General features: G+C 41.4%; 1 protein-coding gene, 1 long non-coding RNA gene and 4 gene segments (V, D, J or C); 3 read left to right on the top strand and 3 right to left on the bottom strand.

Annotated features, from left to right (window-relative positions):
- Window positions 1-1,932: 1,932 nt before the first annotated feature.
- Window positions 1,933-2,708, bottom strand: LOC114830045. The segment is given in 2 exon segments: window positions 1,933-2,538; window positions 2,629-2,708. Coding segments are annotated over 2 exon segments (378 nt in total).
- Window positions 2,709-3,114: 406 nt separating this feature from the next.
- Window positions 3,115-4,487, top strand: LOC114830070. The segment is given in 3 exon segments: window positions 3,115-3,141; window positions 3,193-3,244; window positions 4,065-4,487. Coding segments are annotated over 3 exon segments (399 nt in total).
- A 721-nt stretch (window positions 4,488-5,208) lies between these two features.
- LOC117593734 lies at window positions 5,209-5,518 on the bottom strand. Its single transcript, XR_004575155.1, has 2 exons — window positions 5,411-5,518; window positions 5,209-5,269 (listed from the first exon to the last, which is right to left on the bottom strand). It is a non-coding gene; the product is annotated as an uncharacterized LOC117593734 (long non-coding RNA).
- A 1,628-nt stretch (window positions 5,519-7,146) lies between these two features.
- Window positions 7,147-11,496, top strand: LOC114830075 (immunoglobulin kappa light chain-like). Its single transcript, XM_034289905.1, has 3 exons — window positions 7,147-7,389; window positions 10,271-10,322; window positions 11,074-11,496. Exons 1-3 carry the CDS (start codon window positions 7,147-7,149, stop codon window positions 11,391-11,393), a joined length of 615 nt encoding a protein of 204 aa, XP_034145796.1. The 3' UTR covers window positions 11,394-11,496.
- A 10,606-nt stretch (window positions 11,497-22,102) lies between these two features.
- Window positions 22,103-22,783, bottom strand: LOC105010146. The segment is given in 2 exon segments: window positions 22,103-22,584; window positions 22,675-22,783. Coding segments are annotated over 2 exon segments (420 nt in total).
- Window positions 22,784-23,291: 508 nt separating this feature from the next.
- Window positions 23,292-24,679, top strand: LOC105006749. The segment is given in 2 exon segments: window positions 23,292-23,313; window positions 24,030-24,679. Coding segments are annotated over 2 exon segments (342 nt in total).
- The last annotated feature ends 982 nt before the right edge of the window (window positions 24,680-25,661 follow it).

The raw sequence follows: 25,661 nt of genomic DNA, 5'->3' as shown, positions 1-25,661 counted from the left end.
ATTCCAACTGACCCCTTAATTCACATTCCTCCCCCTGTATCTATTCTCCAGGTTAGTGCTATAAAAGAGATTGTTTCCAACCAAAACAGGAAAGAGAGGACAGTATAGTCAGTATTCATGAATGACTGTTTGAGAGGATCAAAACTGCAACACACTGCCCCTGTTAGACAAATAGACACTTTATCCTCTGACTGAAATGAACTTCAGCATGATGACGTTTTACGTCAATAGAATTGCTACCAAAAATCTCTTTCATCAGGTCATGAAAATGATGGAGCTGATTGTGGATTTGACTCTTTTCATAGAATCAGTCTATATGTTTGAAGAGGAATTATGTGTGTGTATTGTATCAAATGGCAGTACAAACATGGACTGCAGGAGTGTCCTTCACTCAATGGCTTAGGTTTGTATTGTATATTGGGGGGGTCAGGGTCAATGGATCCCAGGATTATCATTCATTTCCAGGGTTTATATGGACCAGTCTGTTATATTGGGAGGGTCATGACCCCCCCGCCCCCCTAATTCTACACCCCTGCCTTCACTTGTTGAGATACAGACTAGTCTGGCAGTGTTAAGATTTCAGGTTTCCAACGACATTTGCTTCTTCAGTTCCCTTGATTCCTTCACCTTTTGGTCCTGCCTCCCTGAAGGAGACCAGTCCTGCTTACAGGACTCATCATAATTCACCCTCCCTCAGTTCAGCCCACCTACATGGACAAAACGGGGAACACTTTGGGGGTAATGCTCTTTGATTCTCCAGTTCTTTCAACACCAGACCGCCCCTGCTGCTGAAGATGAGGAAGATTAAGGTGGAGGAATCCCAGGTCTCCCTGGGTTACTGACAACCTGACGAGAAAGGTCATAATTTGTATGGCTACAGAGCTGTGTCAGAACGGGTGGTGAGCAACACAGAATGCCCTCAGGGCACGGTCTTGGCACCCTTCCTCTTTACCCTGTGCCAGACATGGGACCAAGCCATTTAGTTGCAAGTCACAAGTAAGTCTCAAGTCTTATCCTTCAAGTCTCGAGTCAAGTCCCAAGAAACCATTAGCAAGTCTCATGTCACAAGTTCCAGAGCTCAGATCGAGTCAAGACAATTCAAGACAGAGGTGAGCAGACAGAGGTAAAAAGGTTGAGAGGATGGTGCTGGGCAAATCCAAGCAAGTCCCTCGAGTCATACAGCTCAAGTTGAAGTTTAACTGCAAGTGTTTTCTCATTTTACTAAGTCAAGTCTCAAGTTGCAAAATAGGTGAGTCAAGTATCAAGTCCAAATCATGTGACTCGAGTCTGCATCTCTGCCCTGTATACCTCAGACTTTAGGTATAATCCAACACATGCCATCTCCAGAAATTTCAAGATGACACAGCAATAGTTGGGTGCACTAGTGGGGAGCAGGAGAAGGATTACAGTGACACTGTGGAGGACTTAGTGTTGTGATGTGATCAGAACCACCTGCACCTAAACATCACCAAGACATAAACTGATCAGGAAGACAAGCTCTACGGTGGGGATTAAGCTGGACACCTTGGAGATGGTAGCTAATAAAAGGATGTTGTCCAATCTGATGGCCATGGACGACCCATCCCACCCCTGCTTTGAACCCAACAATTTGACCTCCCACGCCACCCCACCCACTCCAGCTGATCCATCTCAATACACTCCATTTATACCCCAAAAAAAAAAAATTTGGTATATTTCCTGTTTGTGTTTTAACATTTTTACTTAATAGCAATGGCCATTATTCAATTGTAACTCTTCTCTTGCACTGACTAGTTGGTGGTCTTCCAATCATCACCCACTATCCTGCACTATTTTTAACTTTTTTAACTTTTTGTATTTCTTTACTATTTCTTTTGTTGTTCTCTATTGCAACATCTGTTTACTTGCTTTCATGTTGAATGTACTGCAACAAAGAAATTTCATGGTAACAGGACCAATAAAGTAGTATCCTATCATAACAGTGATTCAGCAGAATGAGAATTCAGTGGAAATGTCAAAGTTAAATAAAAGACTCTGTTGTCATGTCAGTGGATGTTGATCACTTGGGGAGTGTCCTACTCTATTCTGAGAGAGAGTTCATGCAGATCAACATCTTTGTGAAAATGAGGGACACCTGTGTGTCTGGTAGACCAACCAAGCATTGAGGGGACATTCAGACATGTCAACAGTGATGTGTGTCATTTGGTGCAGGAGGTTTTTGTACGGCTCTAAATCACTGTGTGAACACATTACCACTGTGATAACTCTGACAGTAGTAAACTGCTGCATCTTCAGCCTGGACTCCACTGATGGTCAGACTGAAGTCACTCCCAGACCCACTGCCACTGAATCTAGCAGGAATCCCATCTATCCTTGTCTTTGCATATTTTATCAGGAGTTTAGGAGCTTCTCCAGATCTCTGTTGATACCAGAACGCACCCTCATCTCCACTACTCCATTTGTAAACTGCAGGGTTGGTTCTACAGGTCAGAGTGACAGTGTCTCCTGGAGAAAAGGTCACTACAGGAGGCTGAGTCACAGTCACCTGACCTCTGGATCCTGGAGAGGGAACAAATATCAATGGAACGTTAGAAATACGTTATGTAGAGTTAGTACACTACATGTGTCTACATGGTGAACTTGACTGACCTCTGAAGCAGAAGCAGACCAGTGTCCAGATGAAAATGGTGACCAGAGTCATTGTTGATGTAGTTTCTGTTGTGTTGAAGGAGATCTCAGTCATCAAGTGTGAAACTCACAGGTCTATAAACATTCAGATCACTGAACCATGAGGTGTCAATGCAAAGCAGCAGTTCTATGGAAATACCCCACCTCAAGACAGATGATGACAAAAAAGTTTAACTAGTGAAATAAAAAAAAGAGAACTCTTTAAACACTGAAAGAAAAAAACTACTGAAGGAATATTTATGTGTACGTTTTATTCATTAGAAGATAATTCCTATATTTTATTTCTGACTTGGTGTAATTAGTAAGGTTTGGGAAAGTATTTTTATCTACAGGCAGAATTGATATTTTTTATATAGGAATTGCGTTAACATTTTACATTATTTATAATAACATTTAATTTGAAAGGCACTGACCTTAATTAACAGTATAACCACCTAGACAGAATCCATGTTGGAGTTGAATGTGTGTTATGCAGTCAGTGGTGGGGGGAAACTGTGGGGGGTTTTTGTACGACCGCTCAGTTAGTCTGTATCACTGTGGAACACTTTCGGTGGTGGTACCAAACTCATCGTAGACTGTAAGTAAACTAAACATACACTTTATATATATATTATATTTAAATTTAAAGAATAATGTAAAGTTGAGTGATTCCTGACAAAGAGTTGTTGATTTTGATATTTAATTAATTTAATTAGGATCTTTTGGATTGTTATCATTTTCAAATGATCTGTCATAGACAACACACAATGTACCAAATATAATCCGAAAATATTTTATCGTTTTAGCGTTTCATGCCTTGCAAAAGCATTTTACTCTCATTCATCAGCATTGTTACGTATATCTTGTTATGTTGTAGCCATGCATGTTATATTTTTGTGAAGTTCTTTAACAGAAAACTAATTGTAGTTTGTGGTCATGCTTCATAGATGTTCATAGAGGTAAGTGAAAGAGTCTGTAGATGTACAGCTCCGTAAAAAATAAAGGGACCACTGCAGTGGTCTCTTAATTTTAACCCTTCTGTTCCTCACTCAAAACCTTCCTTTTTGACATTTTTGGAAAGGAAAGAAAAAAGCGCAATGGTCTCTTAATCTTTTTCACGAACTATATATTATATCGCTGCTTTTACACAGATATAAACTAATTTCATAGAATAGCTCATAAATATATAATTTGTTTCTTCATATTGAAGTTGTAATAATTGGTTCTGGAATGTTCTTGTCCACATTAAATAGTAGATCTCATCTCTCTTTTGCCCACTTAAGGAGAGAGAGATATAATCTTATTTCATACAATAGCTAATCAATACTAAATTTGTTTCTTCAAATTGACATTGTTATAATTGTTTCTGGAATGTTCTTGTCAACATCAGATTTCATCTCTCTGTTTCTTTCCTCAAGTGGGCGTGGTTCGTCCCTCCCTGACCATCCTACTCCCCTCCAGTGAGCAGGAGGACCAGGGTGATGTTGTCCTAGTGTGCCTGGCCAACAGGGGCTTCCCAGGGGACTGGAAGCTGGGTATGAGGCTGGGGTCCGGGGGGTCCTTGCAGGTTAGCCAGAGTCAGGAGGTCCTGGAGAAAGACGGACACTACAGCTGGAGCAGCAGCCTGACCCTCCCAGCCAACCAGTGGAGGAAGGCGGGCTCAGTCACCTGTGAGGCCACCCTAAAGGACCAGACCCCTGTCACTCAGACATTGGAGACACAACAGTGCTCCCAGTAGACACACTGTAATAACTACCATGATATGTCACTCTATCATTCTCAGTATCAGATTTGGAAATAGGAGAAATTGACAAAATAAAAATAAAATCATTTATTTCAAATGAGTTGTCCTTGAGTTCTATATTGAAAATAACTGATTGTAAATATCATTGCATTTCTGGTTGTTTAAACAAAGAGTAAACTCCTCTGTTACAAAACTGTATAATAGATGGTTGAAAGTGGTGAGAATATGGGGACAGAGACACTTCTGGGATGAATAGAACTAAATCATCCAGACTTTAATAGAAATGGGAGAGATCAATACATGTTCAGGACTTGACTTGTCAGTTTTCATCGGGACAAGATTATTTGATGGATTTAACATAATATTTTATTCCAACTCAGATGTTATTTATGGTGTTGAACTAGTGGTTATCTATGCTTGATGATGTCACATGACTAGTGTGTTCAGTGAACCAGTGTTCCTTGTCATAATCTGTTGAACCTCAACACCTGCAGTAGGTCCCAGCTGCAGTAGTACAGTCTCTGTGCACTCTGACTGAGGGAGGTTTTTGTACGATGCTAAATCACTGTGTGAAATATTCTGGGCTAGTATAATAACCCATACCATAGTAATCTCCTGCATCTTCAGCTTGGACTCCAGTGATGGTCAGAGTGTATTCAGTACCTGAACTACCACCACTGAATCTAGATGGTGTTCCAGACTGGAGTTTATTCACTTTATAGATGAGGAGTTTAGGAGCCTGTCCAGGTTTCTGCAGGTACCAGCTCATGTCATCACCAATACCTGATGAACTTCCTACAGCGCTGATAGACACAGTATCTCAGAGACGAACAGACTTTAATTTATCTGCTTGATTCAGGACACGTTGTGCAGATGCCCCTGAAAGGGAAACAGTGTGAAATTAGCATTGAGAAGTCACAATAATAATAAACAAAGACTTTTAAACTGGGACCATGTACATTCATCCACAAGCTCCTTTAAACCAATAAACCCCAGTGAGAGATGTAAATAGATTTTCACCCCTAATCAGGAAAACCATCATGATCAGCAGTGGGATCAGTGAAATCTTCATCATCATCTTCATCATCATCTGTGTCACTGAGAAGACGGATCAGACTAGATCCAACACTGGTAACTCAGCAGTCTTAAAGTGTCAGCAGCACTGAGGCTCAACAGATATGCAAAACAGCAATCTAAAGGCAAATACACAGCTGGTGGATGTGAAAAAAAGAGGAAAGAGAGAGAACATCAGAAAGACAGAGAGATTGAGAGATTACTGACAGTGAGACAACAGGATAGACTTATAATGCTGGTATTTTACTGTCACCCGTTGGTCGTTTCTGTAATGAATGAGTCGGAGAGAAGGGTTCGCATGTTCCAGACATGGAATGTTGGTAGTGTTTATTTGACAACTGACAATTCCAAGCAAGGGCAAGGCAGAATGCAGAGTCAAACAGGCAGGCAAGGAGTCAAAAGCAGAATGTCAAAGCGTTATGTTAGGTTATATATGTCAAGCAGTTTCCAAATGCTTTTTAAGTTTAGGCTGAATTGTCCCTTTACCCATCATCAGGTTAAAATGTTAATTTGACCCCTAACTTATGCCATACCTGCTGTATTTGACAGTAACTTTATAAGGTAAGTAGCGCACTCATGTGTTCATTCAGCATCAGGTTTAATTTGACTTCAGCTCAAAATGAGAATAATGTAATCATTTGTTTGTCTTTTTGTGGAATTCCAGATTGGGCCGGTCAGGTTTATATTGGGCCAGTCAGGTTTATATTGATCAGGCAGCAGCATAGCACCACTGATCAGCCTCCGTATCTCAGCAGGCTTGGTCCTGGTTGGTCCCTGGACAGGTGACCAGATCCAGGTGGAAGTGGTGTTGGTGTGTTGGTAGGGGGCACTCATCCCTCCAGTCAAATTATTAAATCATGAAGTCCATGACTGTGAAAGGGACTTTCCTGGGGCATTATGAACTGGGTGTAATCTTTAAGATGGGACAAGAAATGTGAATGATATGTCTCCCTGATCACCCCCAGATTCCAACTTCATTCACATTCCTCCCCCTGTATCTATTCTCAAGGTTAGTGCTATAAATGAGATTGTTGCCAACAAAAACAGGTAAAAGGTCAGGTCAGAACAGTCAGTATTCATGAATGACTGTTTGAGAGGATCAAAACTGCAACACACTGCCCCTGTTAGACAAATAGACACTTTATCCTCTGACTGAAATGAACTTCAGCATGATGTCGTTTTACGACAATAGAATTGCTTCCAACAATCTCTTTCATCAGGTCATGAAAATGATGGAGCTGATTGTGGATTTGACTCTCTTCATGGAGTCAGTCTATATGTTTGAAGAGGAATTATATGTGTGCATTGTATCAATTACAGTTCAAGTTGAAGTTCAATTGCAAGTGTTTTCTCTTTTTACTAAGTCAAGTCTCAAGTTGCAAAATAGGTGAGTCGAGTCTCAAGTCCAAGTCATGTAACTAGAGTCAGCATCTCTGCCCTGTACACCTCAGACTTTAGGTACAATCCAACACATGCCATCTCCAGAAATTTCCGGAAGACACAGCAATAGTTGGGTGAACTAGTGGGGAGCAGGAGAAGAATTACAGTGACACTGTGGAGGACTTAGTGTTGTGATCAGAACCACCTGCACCTCAACATCACCAAGTCATAAACTGATCAGGAAGACAAGCTCTGCGGTGGGGATCAAGCTGGACACTGTGGAGATGGTGGCTAATAAAAGGATGTTGTCCAATCTGATGGCCATGGACGACCCATGTCACCCCTGCATGACCATCATGGACAACCCATGTCACCCCTGCATGACCATCATGGACAACCTATGTCACCCCTGCATGACCATCATGGACAACCCATGTCACCCCTGCATGACCATCATGGACGACCCATCTCACCCCTGCATGACCATCATGGACAACCCATCTCACCCCCTGCATGGCCATCATGGACAACCCATCTCACCCCCTGCATGGCCATCATGGACAACCCATCTCACCCCTGCATGACCATCACGGACAACCTATCTCACCCCTGCATGGCCATCATGGACAACCCATCTCACCCCTGCATGGCCATCATGGACAACACATGTATATTTCCTGTTTGTGTTGTTAATTTGTACTTAATAGCAACAGCTAATATTCACTTATTACTCTTCTCTTGCACTGAATAGTTGGTGTTCATCGAATCATCACCAACAATAATTGTTTAACTTTTTGTATTTCTTTACTATTAGTTTTGTTGTACTCTACTGTAACATCTGTGTACTTGCTTTCGTGTTGAATGTACTGCAACAAAGACATTTCATGGTAACATGATCAATAAAGTAGTATCCTATCATAAAAGTGATTCAGCAGAATGAGAATTCAATGGAAATGTCAAAGTTAAATGAATGACTCTGTTGTCATGTCAGTGGAGGTTGATTACTTGGGGAGTGTCCTACTCTTTTCTGAGAGAGACTTCATGCAGATCAACATTTCTGTGAAAGTGAGGGACACCTGTGTGCTGGTAGACCAACCAAGCATTGAGGGGACATTCAGACATGTCAACAGTGATGTGTGTCATTTGGTGCAGGAGGTTTTTGTACGTCTCTAAATCACTGTGTGAACTCATAACCACTATGATAACTCTTACAGTAGTAAACTGCTGCATCTTCAGCCTGGACTCCACTGATGGTCAGACTGAAGTCACTCCCAGACCCACTGCCACTGAATCTAGAAGGAATCCCATCTATCCTTGTCTTTGCATATTTCATCATGAGTTTAGGAGCTTCTCCAGGTCTCTGTTGATACCAGAACGCATCCTCTTTTCCATCACTCCATTTGTAAACTGCAGGGTTGGTTCTACAGGTCAGAGTGACAGTGTCTCCTGGAGAAAAGGTCACTACAAGAGGCTGAGTCACAGTCACCTGACCTCTGGATCCTGGAGAGGGAACAAATATCAATGGAATGTTAGAAATATAATAACATTCCTCCACCTTAATCTTCCTCATCTTCAGCAGCAGGGGTGGTCTGGTGTTGAAGGCACTGGAGAATCAAAGAGCATCACCCCCAAAGTGTTCCCTGTTTTGTCCATGTAGGTGGGCTGAACTGAGGGAGGGTGAATTAAGATGAGTCCTGTAAGCAGGACTGGTCTCCTTCAGGGAGGCAGGACCAAAAGGTGAAGGAATCAAGGGAACTGAAGAAGCAAATGTCGTTGGAAACCTGAAATCTTAACACTGCCAGACTAGTCTGTATCTCAACAAGTGAAGGCAGGGGTGTAGAATTAGGGGGGGGTGGGGGGGTTATGACCCTCCCAATATAACAGACTGGTCCATATAACCCCTGGAAATGAATGATAATCCAGGGATCCATTGACCCTGACCCCCCCAATTTACAATACAAACCTACGCCATTGGGTGAAGGACACTCCAGCAGTCCATGTTTGTACTGCCATTTGATACAATATACACATATAATTCCTCTTCAAACATATAGACTGACTCTATGAAGAGATTCCAATCCACAACCAGCTCCATCATTTTCATGACCTGATGAAAGAGATAGTTGGTAGCAATTCTATTGATGTAGGGGGGTTTGCGGTTGGTGGGTGTCCTTTTGGTTGATGCCTGGCAATGTGGGTGGATTGATTTCCTGCCTGTTGGGCCCTGTCCGGGGCCTCCCCCAGGTAGGGCCACAGTGTCACCGCCCCCCCCCCCCCCCGTCTCAGTTCCAAGGTGTTACACTGCTATATTATTGTGCTGGGGGATATGAGGAATGCACTTCTAACTTTTCTCAGTCTCCTCCAGTTTTACATTTTAGGAGGAGATGAGGTCCTGGTCCACACCTGCGGAGTACCTGGTTTGGGGGGCCTGTTGCTGTCCCTGTCCTTGTCCATCTGATCATACTTTTGACCTAGTCTAGAATCAAATAGACTCTGGATTTAGCCCAGAGAAATGTATTTTTTTTTATTCCAATTGGACTCTTGATATCTCACCCGGCACAGCCAGAAGAGGACTGGTCACCCCTCTGAGCCTGGGTCCTCTCTAGGTTTCTTCCTAAAATTCTGCCTTCTTAGGGAGTTTTTCCTAGCCACTGAAATCCAACACTACTGTTGTTTGCTCCTTGGGGTTTAGGGCATGTTGTCTCTGTAAAGCACTTTGTGACAACTTCTGTTGTAAAAAGGGCTTAATAAATAAATGTGATTGATTTATTGATGTAAAACATCATCATGCTGAAGTTCATTTCAGTCAGAGGATAAAGTGTCTATTTGTCTAACAGGGGCAGTGTGTTGCAGTCTTGATCCTCTCAAACAGTCATTTATGAATACTGACTGTACTGACCTCTCTTACTCGTTTTTGTTGGCAACAATCTAACTTATAGCATTAACCTGGAGAATAGATACAGGCTGCAGAATGTGAAATGTGTCCATTGGAATCTGTGATTAGGGAGCCATATCATTCCCAATTCATGTCCCTTAAAAAATACATCCGATTCATAATGGCCCAGGACAAAGTCCTCTTTCACTGTCCTGGACATTATGATTTAATTATTACACTGGAGGGATGAGTGCCCCCTACTGGCACTCCAACACCACTTCCAGATGGATCTGGTCAACCGTCCAGAACCAACCAGGATCAACCTTAAGAGACCAACCTTAAGTATTTTTATCTACAGCATGATTTGATATTTTTTATATAGGAATAGTGTTAATATTTTACAATATATATAATAACAATTAATTTGAAAGGCACTGACCTTAATTAACAGTATAAACACCTAGACAGAATCCATGTTGGAGTTGAATGTGTGTTATGCAGTCAGTGGTGGGGGGAAACTGTGGGAGGTTTTTGTACGACCGCTCAGTTAGTCTGTATCACTGTGGATCACTTTCGGTGGTGGTACCAAACTCATCGTAGACTGTAAGTAAACTAAACATACACTTTGTATATATATATTATATTTTAATTTTAAGAAATATGTAAAGTTAAGTGATTCATGAGAAAGAGTTGTTGATTTTGATATTTAATTAATTTAATTAGGATCTTTTGGATTGTTATCATTTTCAAATGATCTGTCATAGACAACACACAATGTACCAAATATGATCTGATTTTTGTTAATGGTTTTAGTGTTTCATGCCTTGCAAAAGCATTTTACTAACATTCAGCAGCATTTTTACGTATATCTTGTTATGTTGTAGCCATGCATGTTATATTTTTGTGAAGTTCTTTAACAGAAAACTAATTGTAGTTTGTGGTCATGCTTCATAGATGTTCATAGAGGGAAGTGAAAGAGTCTGTAGATGCACAGCTCCGTACAAAATAAAGGGACCACTGCACCTTTTTCCTTCCTTTCTGAAACGGCTGAAAAGGAACGTTTGGGTGAGGGACAGAAGCGTTCCATTTGCAGTGGTCTCTTATTTTTAACCCTTCTCTTCCTCACTCAAAACCTTCCTTTTTGACTTTTTTGGAAGGGAAAGAAAAAAGTGCGATGGTCTCTTAATTTTTTCACAAACTATATATTTTATCACTACACAGATATAAACTTACTTCATACAATAGCTAATCAATACTATATTTGGTCCTTCTTATTGAAGTTGTTATAATTGTTTCTGGAATGTTTTTGTCCACATTTAACATTAGATCTCATCTCTCTGTTTCTTTCCTCAAGTGGGCGTGGTTCGTCCCTCCCTGACCATCCTACTCCCCTCCAGTGAGCAGGAGGACCAGGGTGATGTTGTCCTAGTGTGCCTGGCCAACAGGGGCTTCCCAGGGGACTGGAAGCTGGGTATGAGGCTGGGGTCCGGGGGGTCCTTGCAGGGTAGCCAGAGTCAGGAGGTCCTGGAGAAAGACGGACACTACAGCTGGAGCAGCAGCCTGACCCTCCCAGCCAACCAGTGGAGGAAGGCGGGCTCAGTCACCTGTGAGGCCACCCTAAAGGACCAGACCCCTGTCACTCAGACATTGGAGACACAACAGTGCTCCCAGTAGACACACTGTAATAACTATCATCATCGGTCACTCTATCATTCTCAGTATCAGATTTGGAAATAGGAGAAATTGACAAAATCTAAATAAAATCATTTATTTCAAATGAGGTGTCCTTGATTTCTATAGTGAAAATAACTGATTGAAAATATCCTTGCATTTCTGGTTGTTTAAACAAAGAGTAAACTCCTCCGTTACAAAACTGTATAATAGATGGTTGAAAGTGGTGAGAATATGGGGACAGAGACACTTCTGAGATGAATAGAACTAAATCATCCAGACTTTAATAGAAATGGGAGAGATAAATACATGTTCAGGACTTGACTTGTCGGTTTTCATCGGGACAAGATTATTTGATGGATTTGACATAATATACTATTCCAACACAGATGTTCTTTATGGTTTTGAACTAGTGGTTATCTATGCTTGATGATGTCACATGACTAGTGTGTTCTGTGAACCTGTGTTCCTTGTCATAATCTGTTGAACCTCAACACCTGCAGTAGGTCCCAGCTGCAGTAGTACAGTCTCTGTGCAGTCTGACTGAGGGAGGTTTTTGTACGACGCTAAATCACTGTGTGAAATATTCTGGGCTGCCAAAATTACCCATACCATAGTAATCTCCTGCATCTTCAGCTTGGACTCCAGTGATGGTCAGAGTGTATTCAGTACCTGAACTACCACCACTGAATCTAGATGGTGTTCCAGACTGGAGTTTATTCACTTTATAGATGAGGAGTTTAGGAGCCTGTCCAGGTTTCTGCAGGTACCAGCTCATGTCATCACCAATACCTGATGAACTTCCTACAGCGCTGATAGACACAGTATCTCCGAGACGAACAGACTTTAATTTATCTGCTTGATTCAGGACACGTTGTGCAGATGCCCCTGAAAGTGAAACAGTGTGAAATTAGCATTGAGAAGTCACAATAATAATAAACAAAGAATTTTAAACTGGGACCATGTACTTTCATCCACAAGCTCCTTTAAACCAATAAACCCCAGTGAGAGATGTAAATAGATTTTCACCCCTAATCAGGAAAACTAGCATGATCAGCAATGGAATCAGTGGCATATTCGTCATCATCATCATCTGTTTCACTGAGAAGACTGATCAGACTAGATCCAGCACTGGTAATGCAGCAGTCTTAAAGTGTCAGAAGAACTGAATGTCAACAGATATGCAAAACACCACTCTAAAGGCAAATACACAGCTGGTGGACCGGAAACTGAGACGAAAGACAGAGAACATCAGAAAGACAGATATTGAGAGATGACTGACAGGGAGACAACAGGACAGACTTGTAATGCTGTTATTTTAATGTCACCTGTCAGTTGTTCTAGTCTATAGGCTTTAACAAGAGGACCATATACCATCAAGTATGGGGTTAATTAAGCTGAAATATATATATTTTTCAAACATAATGTTAGGTTTTATATGTCAAGAAGTTTCCAGATGTCTTTTACTTTTAGAATGAACTGTCCCTTTAACCTTCCACCGGTAAAACTGTTGATATGACCCCTAACTGAACCTTCACCTGCTGTATTTGACTGTAATGTTATAAGGTAGGTAGCGTCCTCATGTGATCATTTGGTATCATGTTTCATTTCACTTCAGTTCAAAAAGAGAATAATGCCTCTAATTATTTTTCTTTTTGTGGAATTCCAGATTTGGCCAGTCAGTTTTATATTAGACCAGTCAGGTTTATATTAGGCTGGTGAGGTTTATATTAGGCCAGTAAGATTTATATTGGACCAGTCAGGTTTATATTGGGCCAGTAAGGGTTACATTGGACCAGTCAGGTTATTTTTGGACCAGTCATGTTTATTTTGGGCCATTCAGGTTTGTATTTGATCAGTCAGGTTTATTTTGGGCCAGTCATGTTTATTTTGGGCCAGTCAGGTTTATATTGGGCCATTCAGGTTTATATTGGGCAAGTCAGGTTAAAATTGGGCCAGTCTGGTTTTTTATTGGACCAGTCAGGTTTATATCAGGCCAGTCAGGTTTATATCAGACCAGTCAGGTTAATATTGGTCCAGTCAGGTTTAAATTGGACCAGTCATGTTTATTTTGGGCAAGTCAGGTTTGTATTGATCCGCCTACAGCATAGCACCGCTGGTTAGACTCTTAGCAGGGTTGGTCCTGGTTGGTTCTGGACGGGTGACCAGATCCATCTGAAAGTGGTGTTGGAGTGCCAGTAGGGGGCACTCATCCCTCCCGTCTAATTATTAAATTTGTCCAGGGCATTATGAACTGGGTGAAATCTTTAAGAATCAACAAGAAATGGGGATGATATGGCTCCCTAATCATCCCCAGATTCCAATTGACCCCTTCCTCCTCCTGTAACTATTCTCAAAGATAATGCCTCAAAAACTAAAACTATTCAGTTCAAAGTCTGACAATTTCTCTATCAACCACTCTTTTTATTTCTGCTCTTCTAAAACAATAAATCAGAACAAAAATTTCCTTGTCAGGTCGACTGATTCCACATTTTCCAATATTGCTTTTAACCATCTTACTACAAATGGGTCTCCCAGAAAGCCCAAATTCTGAGAGAATCTCGCTCCAACTTGAAACTTTTGTTCCTTAACTACTTTCTTTTTTTCTATTCTCTTTCACCACCAACTCCCCTCAAACACATCAACTTCCCTCATTTCATCATCTCCCACTCAAACCACTTTCCTTAGAATGCGTATGATCAACTTCAAACGCTACTTCCCGTTCTGCCAATTATGCTTTATCAGAATGTAAACTTTTACCTAAAGACATAATGCATTCATCAGTTTGCATTATTGTGAAGACAATTAAAACATAAAGATGATGACAATAATGTGACAAGCGATCTTGAGGTTGGACTAACTCACTTTTTTGATTATTGACCTCCCGCCTTTTGACCTTTGACCTCGTTCCAGTCTCTCGATTTCTGCTGTCTTTAACTCCTCATGTCTTTTAGTAACAGACACTTGTTGTGGAAATTTCTCTAACCAATGTATTCTCACTGATTAAAGGACTGAGAGCCCCTTAATCAAATTAGAAAAGGAATCAGATGATTATGTGTGTAAGCGGTTGACGTGTCTCTCTCATTTGCAAATTATTAATAAAACTGTTATTAATAAAACTGTTAATTGTGCCCAGAGAATTTCGTCTCTGTACTTCTTTCTAAAAGAGTTCTGATCGATAACATTACCATCACAATTTGGGGTGCTCGTCTGGGATCCTAATCCTGCTCAGTTCGAGTCCTTTTCCAAACAGGTTAACCGTGCACGGCCAGAGATAGTTCTGGACTCTAGTATCCCCCATCCTTTGACGGGCTGAGAAAGAGTGTCTAACTGGAGCTGTGACTCGTGCCTGATCAGAACAGGTATACCCGTGCTTACATTTCGTCCTCAGGAAGTACGTGCACATTACAGTCAGCACTTAAGGAAAAACTGTTAACAGTACGGTGGTTGGACCACTGTGTTAAACACTAGTGTAAGGAATATCTCAAAGGCTGACGAGCTTATCAACGCATGCTGGGCACATTGATCGAGGTACCAGGGTGACTGGTGGAGGTTCGACCTCACCATTGTGTTCGCTCTGGATCCGGCATTTTCGCCACGCTTGGGGTTTGCTGGGTTAAATTAAGGGTAAGTGCGGCAGTATGTCTTTGCCAATCTCTCGTGTTTACGCTGGACCGGCAAAGATTATGTCTGTCGTTTATGGTGTTTGGACATGTGGATCGGCAAAGATTATGTCTGTCGTTTACGGTGTTTGGACATGTGAACAAATGTTTCTTTGAGTGTTATTAGGTTTTCCGGCGACTGGCGTTTTCATTCGGTGACTGATGTGGTAACGTATGGAAGTTGCCGACGGCAACCGTAGGCTACGGTGTGTAGAAAGTGTGGAGTGATGGAAGCTTTGGTAAAGTTGTGTGGAGTCTATTGATCTTTGTTGTAGTTTTCTTTTGCTCAGGTTAGATGGCTCGTTCTCCTCTGACCGCCGGTCACCCCACCTCGCGGAGTTCCGCTGGGCCGATCGGTGGGTCTCCTTGGAGGCCCGCTCGGGACACTGCATCGTTGGAGTCGTACAGTCGACGTAGCCAACCCCGCTGGAGGCCAAGCTCTATGGACCTTTTCGTTGGTCGAGTCAAGAAAAGTTCCAAAAGTGGGGAGTTGTACACACCAGGTGTACACATCCGTAATCTCCGGTGTTTGCGGCTGAGACCAAAGATTACAGACCCGGGGTTGAGAGACGGGAACACGCAGGAACGCTGAACCGCCTGAGGGAGGGGTGCGGACGGTCAGACAGGAGACGGACCAGAGGGAGCATTGACCGTTGAGATAATTCCTGAATACAGTTTTCATTCGCTTTAGTAAACTATCTGGTTGGTTTTTGTATGTCAGATTTGATGAATTTGAGAAAGTATGGTAAATAGAAGTAATTTTGTTAGGTGTTTTGGTTATAGCGCCTGTAGTTAGAAACATGTCGTTTTTGTTCCGTGTCCTGACACCCATTCCCGTGCAGCTAACCTATTGCGTTGCGATTAGTGCTGGATATTAAGCAGTTGGACTTCTGGAAAATCTGCAATTTAGGTTGGACTTAAATATGCAGTTGAGATTGGATCTCGTACTTTCAGTGCCTGTAGAAAGGAGTAGGGATTGCTCCTGTAAATTGCCGCAATTATTGGTCAGCTTAAGTTCCGTGTCCTGACACCCATTCCCGTGCAGCTAACCTATTGCGTTGCGATTAGTGCTGGATTATAAGCAGTTGGACTGCGTGATGGAGTATAGCGTGCTCCTGTATATAATGGTTTTCAGACCTGCGCCTGATGCTCGTTACTGGGGTTTAAATTCTAGCTTGGTGAACTGATGTACCAGTGTTTAAGGCCTACGTTGAGTTTCCTTTGGATTGCTTATTGTACCTTGATTTTAATGACGTCATACATCTGTTTTCTGTCTGGATTGCCATTCTTAAGAGTTTCTTAATTTCCACCCTAATGTTGAGTTGTTGTATAGATAATGATAAGCACATTTTTACAAACTGCGAAAATATTAGATGGGTTGGACACTAAATCTAAAATCTCCAGTTAACAAAGGATGTCGGCTGAATTGATAGGATAGTCTGAGGACCATAAACAAACATTTGGCCTTTTCAATGGCTTACCATAAATGGGTGGAGCTCAGAGTAACAACCTTTCCCATTACATCAGAGTAGCCTATTACTAAGGGTTAAATTCGAGTGTTCAGCCTGTTCTCACCCGTGGTAATTTCCCCTACATTAGTATGTTTAGTTTTGGGATAATCAAAACATTAAGTGAAAGCGAAATAAATGTTCCTCTCAATAGCTTTAATGTTTACATTTATGATTTCAAATCAAATTGTAGTAAGGGTGGAGACCTTAAGTCATCCAACATTGTTAATTGCTAGTACAAATTTGATGTCTTTGCAAGACGTATGTGTGAAAATAGCGATTTTGGCTGACCGCCACTATTTTGAATGACATAGACATGCATCTACAGTTGAGTAAATTCCCTAGACTTTAGGAGGTAAAGTGAGTCATGATGTTTGTTGGTCTCAACGTAGTTTGGCTGTTGCCTGTGGAAATGCAAATTTTGATATGCTACTTTGGGAGTTCCTTCACACAAGCGACCGTGTGGTACAATTGTTTTTTTGATTTCCTTTGTGGATGTTTTTCTTATTTTCGTTTGTTTTGTTTAGATTTTCATTTTGCAACTTATTCTTGAATGCATGTTAGAATTTTCTTTTTCATTTCGGTCCTGTAATGGTTCTGCTTTCAAGCTTGGAGTCATTTTCCTTTGACTCTGTCATGAAAGCGGGGGGGGGGACTGTATGAAATGATCCATGATGAAAAAGATTTTGACCTTAGATTTCAAAGCAAATTAAATAGATACTTAAAGAAGTTAGGTGAATAATCTCGTTTGTCTAATTGGGTTTTTGAAAGGTATGTTTTATGCAAAATCTAACATGTTCATGGTTGAGTAGAATACATCTTACCATTTTGAAATGGTTTAGCAAAAATAACTAATTTGATGGGAGTGTACTGTTCAGTTTGTTTAATATTTGATTAGAAGTAATCATTTTAATCTCATGCATTATGGAATAAGTGGGTAAAAACGTGCAGGGAGCACATTTAGTTATTTCTTACATGTTAACAAAATGTTGCCATTCTATTTTAATTTCTGTCCTATTAGGTAATCATTGGAAAGTTAATGGTTAACAGAGGTTTCTTTGAGGTGAATGATGAGAAGAAAAAAAGTTTGTTTCACTATTATCTGGCCTGGGTTGTTTCTCAAGATAACAACAGTGTCCCTTATTGATAAGGTGACCATTCTTCAAGACCAGGGTCTGTTATCCTTAGCTTAGTAGACCACCCCCCACTCCCGGTTGAGCCCTGGGGTGATAAAGGCGTAAAAGGGGGACGGGGGGGGGGGTCATGATTTATGACAGGATTTCAGAGTGTCTTTGATGTGCTAGGATAATAGAAGTTCACATTAAGTTTCATCTTGTAGAGAAAATTGGCTAAATAACAGTTATGTTAGCTGACCTTCAAGATGGTGTGAAATGTTTTGATTTTGAAATAAGGTATTTGATCATTTAGGAGAAACAATGGTGAATTTGATTGTAGTTCTGATACAACACAATCAGATGTAAATTATATAGGTGAACTGAGAATTGTTCATGAACTTCTCTTAGAGACTGGTACTTCAATGTAAGCAAACTATCTTAACTGATGTGTTATTGGAACAGTAATGAGAAATGTGAAATTGTGTTCTTCTGCTCTTTGTGTTGGTTGTTAAACCTACTATAGATAAGAGTGGAATTAATGTTTTAACAATAATGTTACTGTTTACAGCTGTTCTGATCTATTTGGACAATGGAAGTAGAGACATTGGAAATATAGGGTTTCAGTGTTTGATAGTGTGTGATTCTAATGTATCAGCGAGATGCAACAAGTTCATGTAATGGACATATTTGTGATGGTGTACTGTGCAGTTGCAACTAATCTTCTCAAGGATAATTCACACTTCAGGAACAGGACACTTGAAAGCAATTCGACAATAGAGGGCTTGTTGGAGCCCAGAGAGAGACTGAGCTTGGCTTAAAAGGACAACTGTGAGGTGGCTGTGATGAGATGGATCTCACAGACACACAGACAGACTGTCCTACAGCTGAGAGAGGAGTTTACTCTGGCTCACTGCAAGTCTAGGTGCCGCACGTCTACAGGATGCTGGGTTCCTGTGAGCTGGACTGATTCGAGTCCTGACGATTCTGCAATGTGATGGAGAAGGCAACCTCCGGCCGAGAGAATGGAGGCGAAGGAAAGCTCCGGGTTCTGGACAACGTTTACGGGGGCAGAAAGATCTACTGCACGACATCATGCTACGCTGATTGGGTCCATACCAGGTAACATCTCATCTGCTGTCCAGGTAGCTGAGAGAGGAACCTGGGATTGACGACACACGCTACAGGAGGGCTTCAGTGGTTAAAGGTTAGGCACAGTAAATTAAAGTCACTGAGGGAAAAGTTACCAGTCACCTTCTATCTGGCCTTTAGCTATAGAGACTTCAGCTAAAACTGGTCATCTTGGAGTTCACAAGGGAGAACACACAGATTCTCCTGGCCTGGGTGATGAAGCAGCTATAAAGAAGGACAACACCTTGGAATATACATCTGACTTTTACGTTCTGTTACACCAGCCTGCCAAAGAAGTGGTTCATAACTGACTGTCTGACGTTTGGAGGAGCAGAACGTTTGTGATGACTTTGGAAGGACATCCAAATGGGACCATGGAGAGGACTTTTCAGTGAATCGAGTAATTGGCATGAGGGGACTTTGTAACAGTGAGAAATTGAAGGATGCATTCAGTGATAGGTGTTTATGATGATTCTAATATAAAAAAGGTTTTGCTGTACTATGTTATGATTTTATATGACAATGTGTGATCTTGGATTTTATACGAAAACAATGATCTAGAAGAATGTAAAGGAGGATCCAGACATTGCAGATTTGTTCCGTTCTCTAATCATTAAGGGTAATAATATTGACTGGGTCATGTTGTTAAAGAGTACTGTTTTGTTGCAGTCTACATCCTAATGAGTGAACTGTTTAAGGTTTGATACCAAGGTTTGAAATTGTATCAAGAGGATGGATTTTTGTGGAACTTTCTCTAACCAGTTTATTCTCACTGATTAAAGGACTGAGAGCCCCTTATTCAAATTAGAAAAGGAATGTGGGGGATCTGGTATTTGCCTAGGGGACATCTATTGTCTGTCCAGATGCTGTAAGAACTCTTAGAATTTAAGAAGTTACCTATGGGGGGAAGGAGAGCTTGTCCTTTGTGTGAAGCTTAGGTAGTAACATAAAGGGCATGTGTTTTATTGACATAGGACTGCTGGGCAGCATCTAACCACACCCCTTTTATCTTTGATAAATACTGTTGAATGTTCATGTGTCGAGTCAGAGTCTCCTCAGACGATTATGTGTGTAAGCGGTTGACGCGTCTCTCTCATTTGCAAATGATTAATAAAACTGTTATTAATAAAACTGTTAATTGTGCCCAGAGAATTTCGTCTCTGTACTTCCTTCTAAAAGAGTTCTGATTGATAAAATTACCATCACACACTCCTACATGGACAAAGTGGGGAACACTGTGATGGTGATGTTCTTTGACTTCTCCAGTGCCTTCAACACCAGACCGCTCCTGCTGCTGAAGATGAGGAAGATGAAGGTGGAGGAACGCCTGGGTTACTGACTACCTGACGAGAAAGGTAACAATTTGTATGGCTACAGAGCTGTGCGTCAGAACGGGTGGTGAGCAACACATGATGCCCTCAATGCACGGTCCTGGTACCATTCCTCTTTACCCTGTGCCAGACATGGGACCAAGTCACAAGTAAGTCACAAGTCTTATCGTTCAAGTCTCAAGTAATGATGGGCAAGCCTCAAGTCTCAAGTTCCACAGCTCAGATCGAGTCAAGACAATTCAAGACAGAGGTGAGCAGACAGAGGTGAGAAGGTTTTAAAGGAAGGTGTTGGGCATATCTAAAGAAGTCCCTTCGAGTAATACAACTCAAGCTGAAGTTCAGTTGCAAGTGTTTTCTCTGTTATCTCTGTTCTCTCTGTATGGCCATGCAGGGGTGAGATGGGTTGTCAATGATGGTCATGCAGGGGTGAGATGGGTTGTCCATTATGGTCATACATGGCCATCATGGACAACCCATCTCACCCCTGTATGGTTATCATGGACAACCCGTCTCATCCCTGCATGCCATAGTTACGAGTTCTTTGGTGGGGATCAAGCTTAAAAACTTGGAGAACGTGGCTGAGGGAAGGATGGTGTCCAATCTGATGGCCATAATGGACAACCCATCTCACCCCCTGCATGGTCATCATGGACAACCCGTCTCACCCACTGCATGACTATCAGGGACAACGTGTCTCACCCCTGCATGGTCATCATGGACATTCCATCTTACCCCTGCATGCCCATCAGGGAATACCTTTCTCACCCCTGCATGGTCATCATGGACAACCAATATTTCCCTTGCATGGTGTCAGGGAAATTTCTTACACTGATGTGTTCTTACTGATTAAAGGACTGAGTCCCCATGTTTGGATAAGTAAAGGAATGTAGGTAGAGTGGGGTCTGATGTTTGTCTCAGGGAGACATCCTTGAACATCATCCTTGACCGGCACTAGTGGATTAGTTACTCGTAAATTAGTTAATCTGTATAACACTTTTAGGGTCTATCCTTGGGTGTCCAGACATTGTGACTCCTAAAAGGTTGAAAAGGATTACCATGTGAATGTGTTTTATTGACATACATATTACCACACCCCTTTTTCCCTTCTTTAAATGATGATGCTTGTCCTGTTTTACTTTAGAGATTATTCATTGTTACTTTGTAACCTGTGTATTCTCTCCTTGCAAGAATAAACTGATTATTGTGCAAATTGAGTTTTCCTCGGTCTTACCTACCATTTTCGTAAATAGTTTGGACTTTAGAAATTGCCATCACAATGGTCATCATGGACAACCCGTCTCACCCCTGCATGGTCATCATGGACAACCAATATCACCCCTGCATGGCCATAATGGACAACCCATCTCCCCCATGTATGGCCATCATGGACAGCCTATCTCACCCATGTATGGCCATCATGGACAGCCTATCTCACCCCCTGCAAGACCATCAAGGACACAGCCACTGAATAATCTCACCTTGATGCAACAATTACCTCTACCTGATCTCTGCCTGCCACCATCAGACATTTCAGTGCTTCAGTAGTGTAGTGAACTTTGACATCTTGACCTCCCATTCCAACCAACCCTGTGATGGTGAGGTGACGGACAGCCCCATCATCTCCTGCTTTTCTTTTCATCCATGAACACATCCTGGACATGTCATGTGTCTCGTCTTCCATTATCACTCACACCAGGTCCCAATTCGGTCATTCGTATGTGTTTAAATGTGGCACCTCTGCTCCCTTCATTTGTCGGTCATTGTTCCATGTCTCCGTTTATATTTAAACGTGTATATTTCCAGTTTGTGTTTTTACATTTATACTTAATAGCAATGGCCATTATTTAATTGTAACTCTTCTCTTGCACTGACTTGTTGGGGGTCATATATCCTATCCTAACAGTGGTTTAAAAGAATATGAATTCAGTGTAAAAGTTAAATGTGGATGTTGATCACGTGGGGAGTGTCCTACTCTATTCTGAGAGAGTTCATGCAGATCAACATCTCTGTGAATGTGAAGGACACCTGTGTGTCTGGTAGACCAACCAAGCATTGAGGGGACATTCAGACATGTCAACAGTGATGTGTGTCATTTGGTGCAGGAGGTTTTTGTACGGCTCTAAATCACTGTGTGAACACTCTACCACTGTGATAACTCTGACAGTAGTAAACTGCTGCATCTTCAGCCAGGACTCCACTGATGGTCAGACTGAAGTCACTCCCAGACCCACTGCCACTGAATCTAGCAGGAATCCCATCTATCCTTGTCTTTGCATATTTTATCAGGAGTTTAGGAGCTTCTCCAGATCTCTGTTGATACCAGTAAGCACCCTCATTTCCACTACTCCATTTGTGAACTGCAGGGTTGGTTCTACAGGTCAGAGTGACAGTGTCTCCTGGAGAAAAGGTCACTACAGGAGGCTGAGTCACAGTCACCTGACCTCTGGATCCTGGAGAGGGAACAAATATCAATGGAACGTTAGAAATACGTTATGTAGAGTTAGTACACTACATGTGTCTACATGGTGAACTTGACTGACCTCTGAAGCAGAAGCAGACCAGTGTCCAGATGAAGATGGTGACCAGAGTCATTGTTGATGTAGTTTCTGCTGTGTTGAAGGAGATCTCAGTCATCAAGTGTGAAACTCACAGGTCTATAAACACTCAGAGCACTGAACCATGAGGTGTCAATGCAAAGCAGCAGTTCTTTGGAAATACCCCACCTCAGCAGAGAAGACCAAACATTTTAAAAATGTTACTTTTAATGTGATATACTTATGGAATATAGTTTTATTCTTTACATCTGTAAAGTTATACATGAATTTAATGTACAGTTGTATGAATATTTTGGTGTATGAAAGAGCTCTACCAAACAAATCCTGTACAGTATGAATGCATCTGTAAGGGCATGCTGCGCTCAGTCTTGAGTTTTTGTACGACGTCTTAACTAGACTGAATCGCCGTGGTATACATTTGGTGAAGGAACCAAACTGATACTGAAAAGTAAGTGTGATTTTTCATTACTGCTTCTTACAATAAATCAAAATGGTGAAATACTGAAGAATCAACATTTTAACAGTAATATTCTGTAATATTCTCATTCTCAGTATTTATTTTACAAAGAAGGATTTAAAATGCTAAAGAGAAACTACAGTTAATGGGAGACATTCAGCTACAGAGTAAAACAATTTGTCTGAATAAATTATAGACTTTTCAGTCTAATATTTTAAATCTGGTTTAGTTTCTACTACAATTATCACAAAATGTTATTTTTTTTAAGTATTAAAGAAAGAATGAAATTCCTCATTAAGATAGTTCAACTGCCATACTCTTTCATAATGCAAATATGATTGTTTTGTAACTTTGATTGTAAATATAATGAATTTTGACTAACAGGAACAATAAATAAATATTGAAACTTTATTCATATAGAGGGTCTTTGCAACCATTGCTGTGTTGTTGTTTGAACTGAAGATTGTCACATTACAACTTGGAAACTACATATAAGGAAACCAAGGGGCTGTTTCTCTTTAAATTATGGATGAGTTTGAAGATGTCTGTTATTACAATCATATCAAATGCCTATGTTTTTAATAGTAAATATCTAAATATCTGCATTCAACAATGGTATTGGGAAACAGGATTCCTCAATGAATAAATGAAATAAATTATGATCAAAAGTGTCTTTAGACCTACCAGTCAGACATCCAAGAAATGTAAATGATTGTATTGTATTTATATCATTGTTACTTGTACTCACTAAGTTGTCGGATCACAATGTAGCGTTGTGTTCAATGTTTTCCACTAATTATAGTTTCTGATCAATATACAGTGTGTCATATTTTTCCATTAGTCACTCTTGTAAAATAACTTAAACATTTTCTCTCCTCTCCAGCTGGTCCTACGGTCAGGCCCACTGTGTCTTTGCTCAGGCCCTCCTCTGAGCATCTCTCCGGGGGCTCTGCCACGCTGGCCTGTCTGCTGACTGGCTACTCCCCCCAGGGGGCGCTGGTGAGCTGGGAGGTGGACGGGCTGGAGGTGAGTCAGGGGGTTGTGACCAGTCCAGAAGAAGAGAGTGAAGGTGTCTACAGACGCAGCAGCACCCTGACCCTGAGCAAGGCAGGTTGGGAGAAAGGGGAGGTGTACGCCTGCAGGGTCTCCCACTTCCAACACACCCAGGCCTCCGCCCTTCGCAGGAGTCAGTGTGTGAGCTAGGACGCGCTGGAGCAGCCCCAGAACAGGAGCTCTGTCTGGGAGAGCAGGAGTAAATGAGGCTCTCCTCTGGGCGGGGCCCTGGTTGAACCAGTAATATTGTGTTAGGTCTTAGTTCCTGTGTTAACATGAGTTATGCTGAGAAGGGAACAGTCTGTGTGTTGTGTTTTACATAGAGGAGAGATGACTGTCCTGTATTGACACTGTAACTGGGATCTCCCTGTCTGTCTCTTAAATACATTTTGATGTAGAAATAACATGGTGGAACAGTTCATTCACTGTGAGAACCAATGAAAGTGTCAACAGCTAAAGTAAAGTATTCAATATAACCAACCATTTTGTGATGGATCCTTGTGTTTGTCTCTCTCTCTCTCTGGGCACATTAATGCTCATTTCATGGAGCAGCAGAACCCCCAAATCCCAACAATACAAATCAGGGAATGTTAGGCACTGTTGAAATGTTTACATGAAATATCAATGAATACAACAAACAGTTATTGGGTTATTTGACAGATTACGAGATCTATTCTACACAATGCATTTCTATGTGAACATTTTACGGTCAAGGTCAATAGTGTGGTAAAGTGATGGATTCTAAATGGTGGGGAAGTAATGGTTGAGCTAGTAGAGAAAGTTGTTTGGTGAACATTGATCCAGTAATCATGATTAATCTGAGTACCATAGACCGTGTGTGGTACCAAAGATTTAAAGCAGTTAAATATGTGTTAGTGTATAACACTGTGTGAGTATATACATTCTATGTGCAGTGAACCAGTGTAACTTCTGTTGAACCTCAACACCTGCAGTAGGTCCCAGCTGCAGTAGTACAGTCTCTGTGCAGTCTGACTGAGGGAGGTTTTTGTACGACGCTGAATCACTGTGTGAATTCTGGGCCGCCATAATCACCCATATCATAGTAATTTCCTGCATCTTCAGCTTGGACTCCAGTGATGGTCAGAGTGTATTCAGTATCTGACCTACCACCACTGAATCTAGGTGGTGTCCCAGACTGAAGTTTATTCACTTGATAGATGAGGAATTTAGGAGCCTGTCCAGGTTTCTGCAGGTACCAGCTCATGTCATCACCAATACCTCATGAACTTCCTACAGCACTGATGGACACAGTATCTCAGAGACGAACAGACTTTAATTTATCTGCTTGATTCAGGACACGTTGTGCAGATGCCCCTGAAAGTGAAACAGTGTGAAATTAGCATTGAGAAGTCACAATAATAATAAACAAAGACTTTTAAACTGGGACCATGTACATTCATCCACAAGCTCCTTTAAACCAATAAACCCCAGTGAGAGATGC

This window comes from Esox lucius, chromosome 22, assembly GCF_011004845.1.
Source record: "Esox lucius isolate fEsoLuc1 chromosome 22, fEsoLuc1.pri, whole genome shotgun sequence".
Taxonomy (NCBI): Eukaryota; Metazoa; Chordata; class Actinopteri; order Esociformes; family Esocidae; genus Esox; species Esox lucius.
This window is presented reverse-complemented; position numbering and strand designations above follow the sequence as displayed.

Excerpts from the sequence above, each read along its gene's own strand:
- LOC114830075 (XM_034289905.1), top strand. The coding sequence starts at position 7,147 with ATGTTGTCCAATCTGATGGCCATGGACGACCCATGTCACCCCTGCATG. Across the intron at positions 7,390-10,270 it reads GACAACCCATCTCACCCCCT|TCTGTATCACTGTGGATCAC; the intron begins GCATGGCCATCA and ends CCGCTCAGTTAG. Across the intron at positions 10,323-11,073 it reads TACCAAACTCATCGTAGACT|TGGGCGTGGTTCGTCCCTCC; the intron begins GTAAGTAAACTA and ends TCTTTCCTCAAG.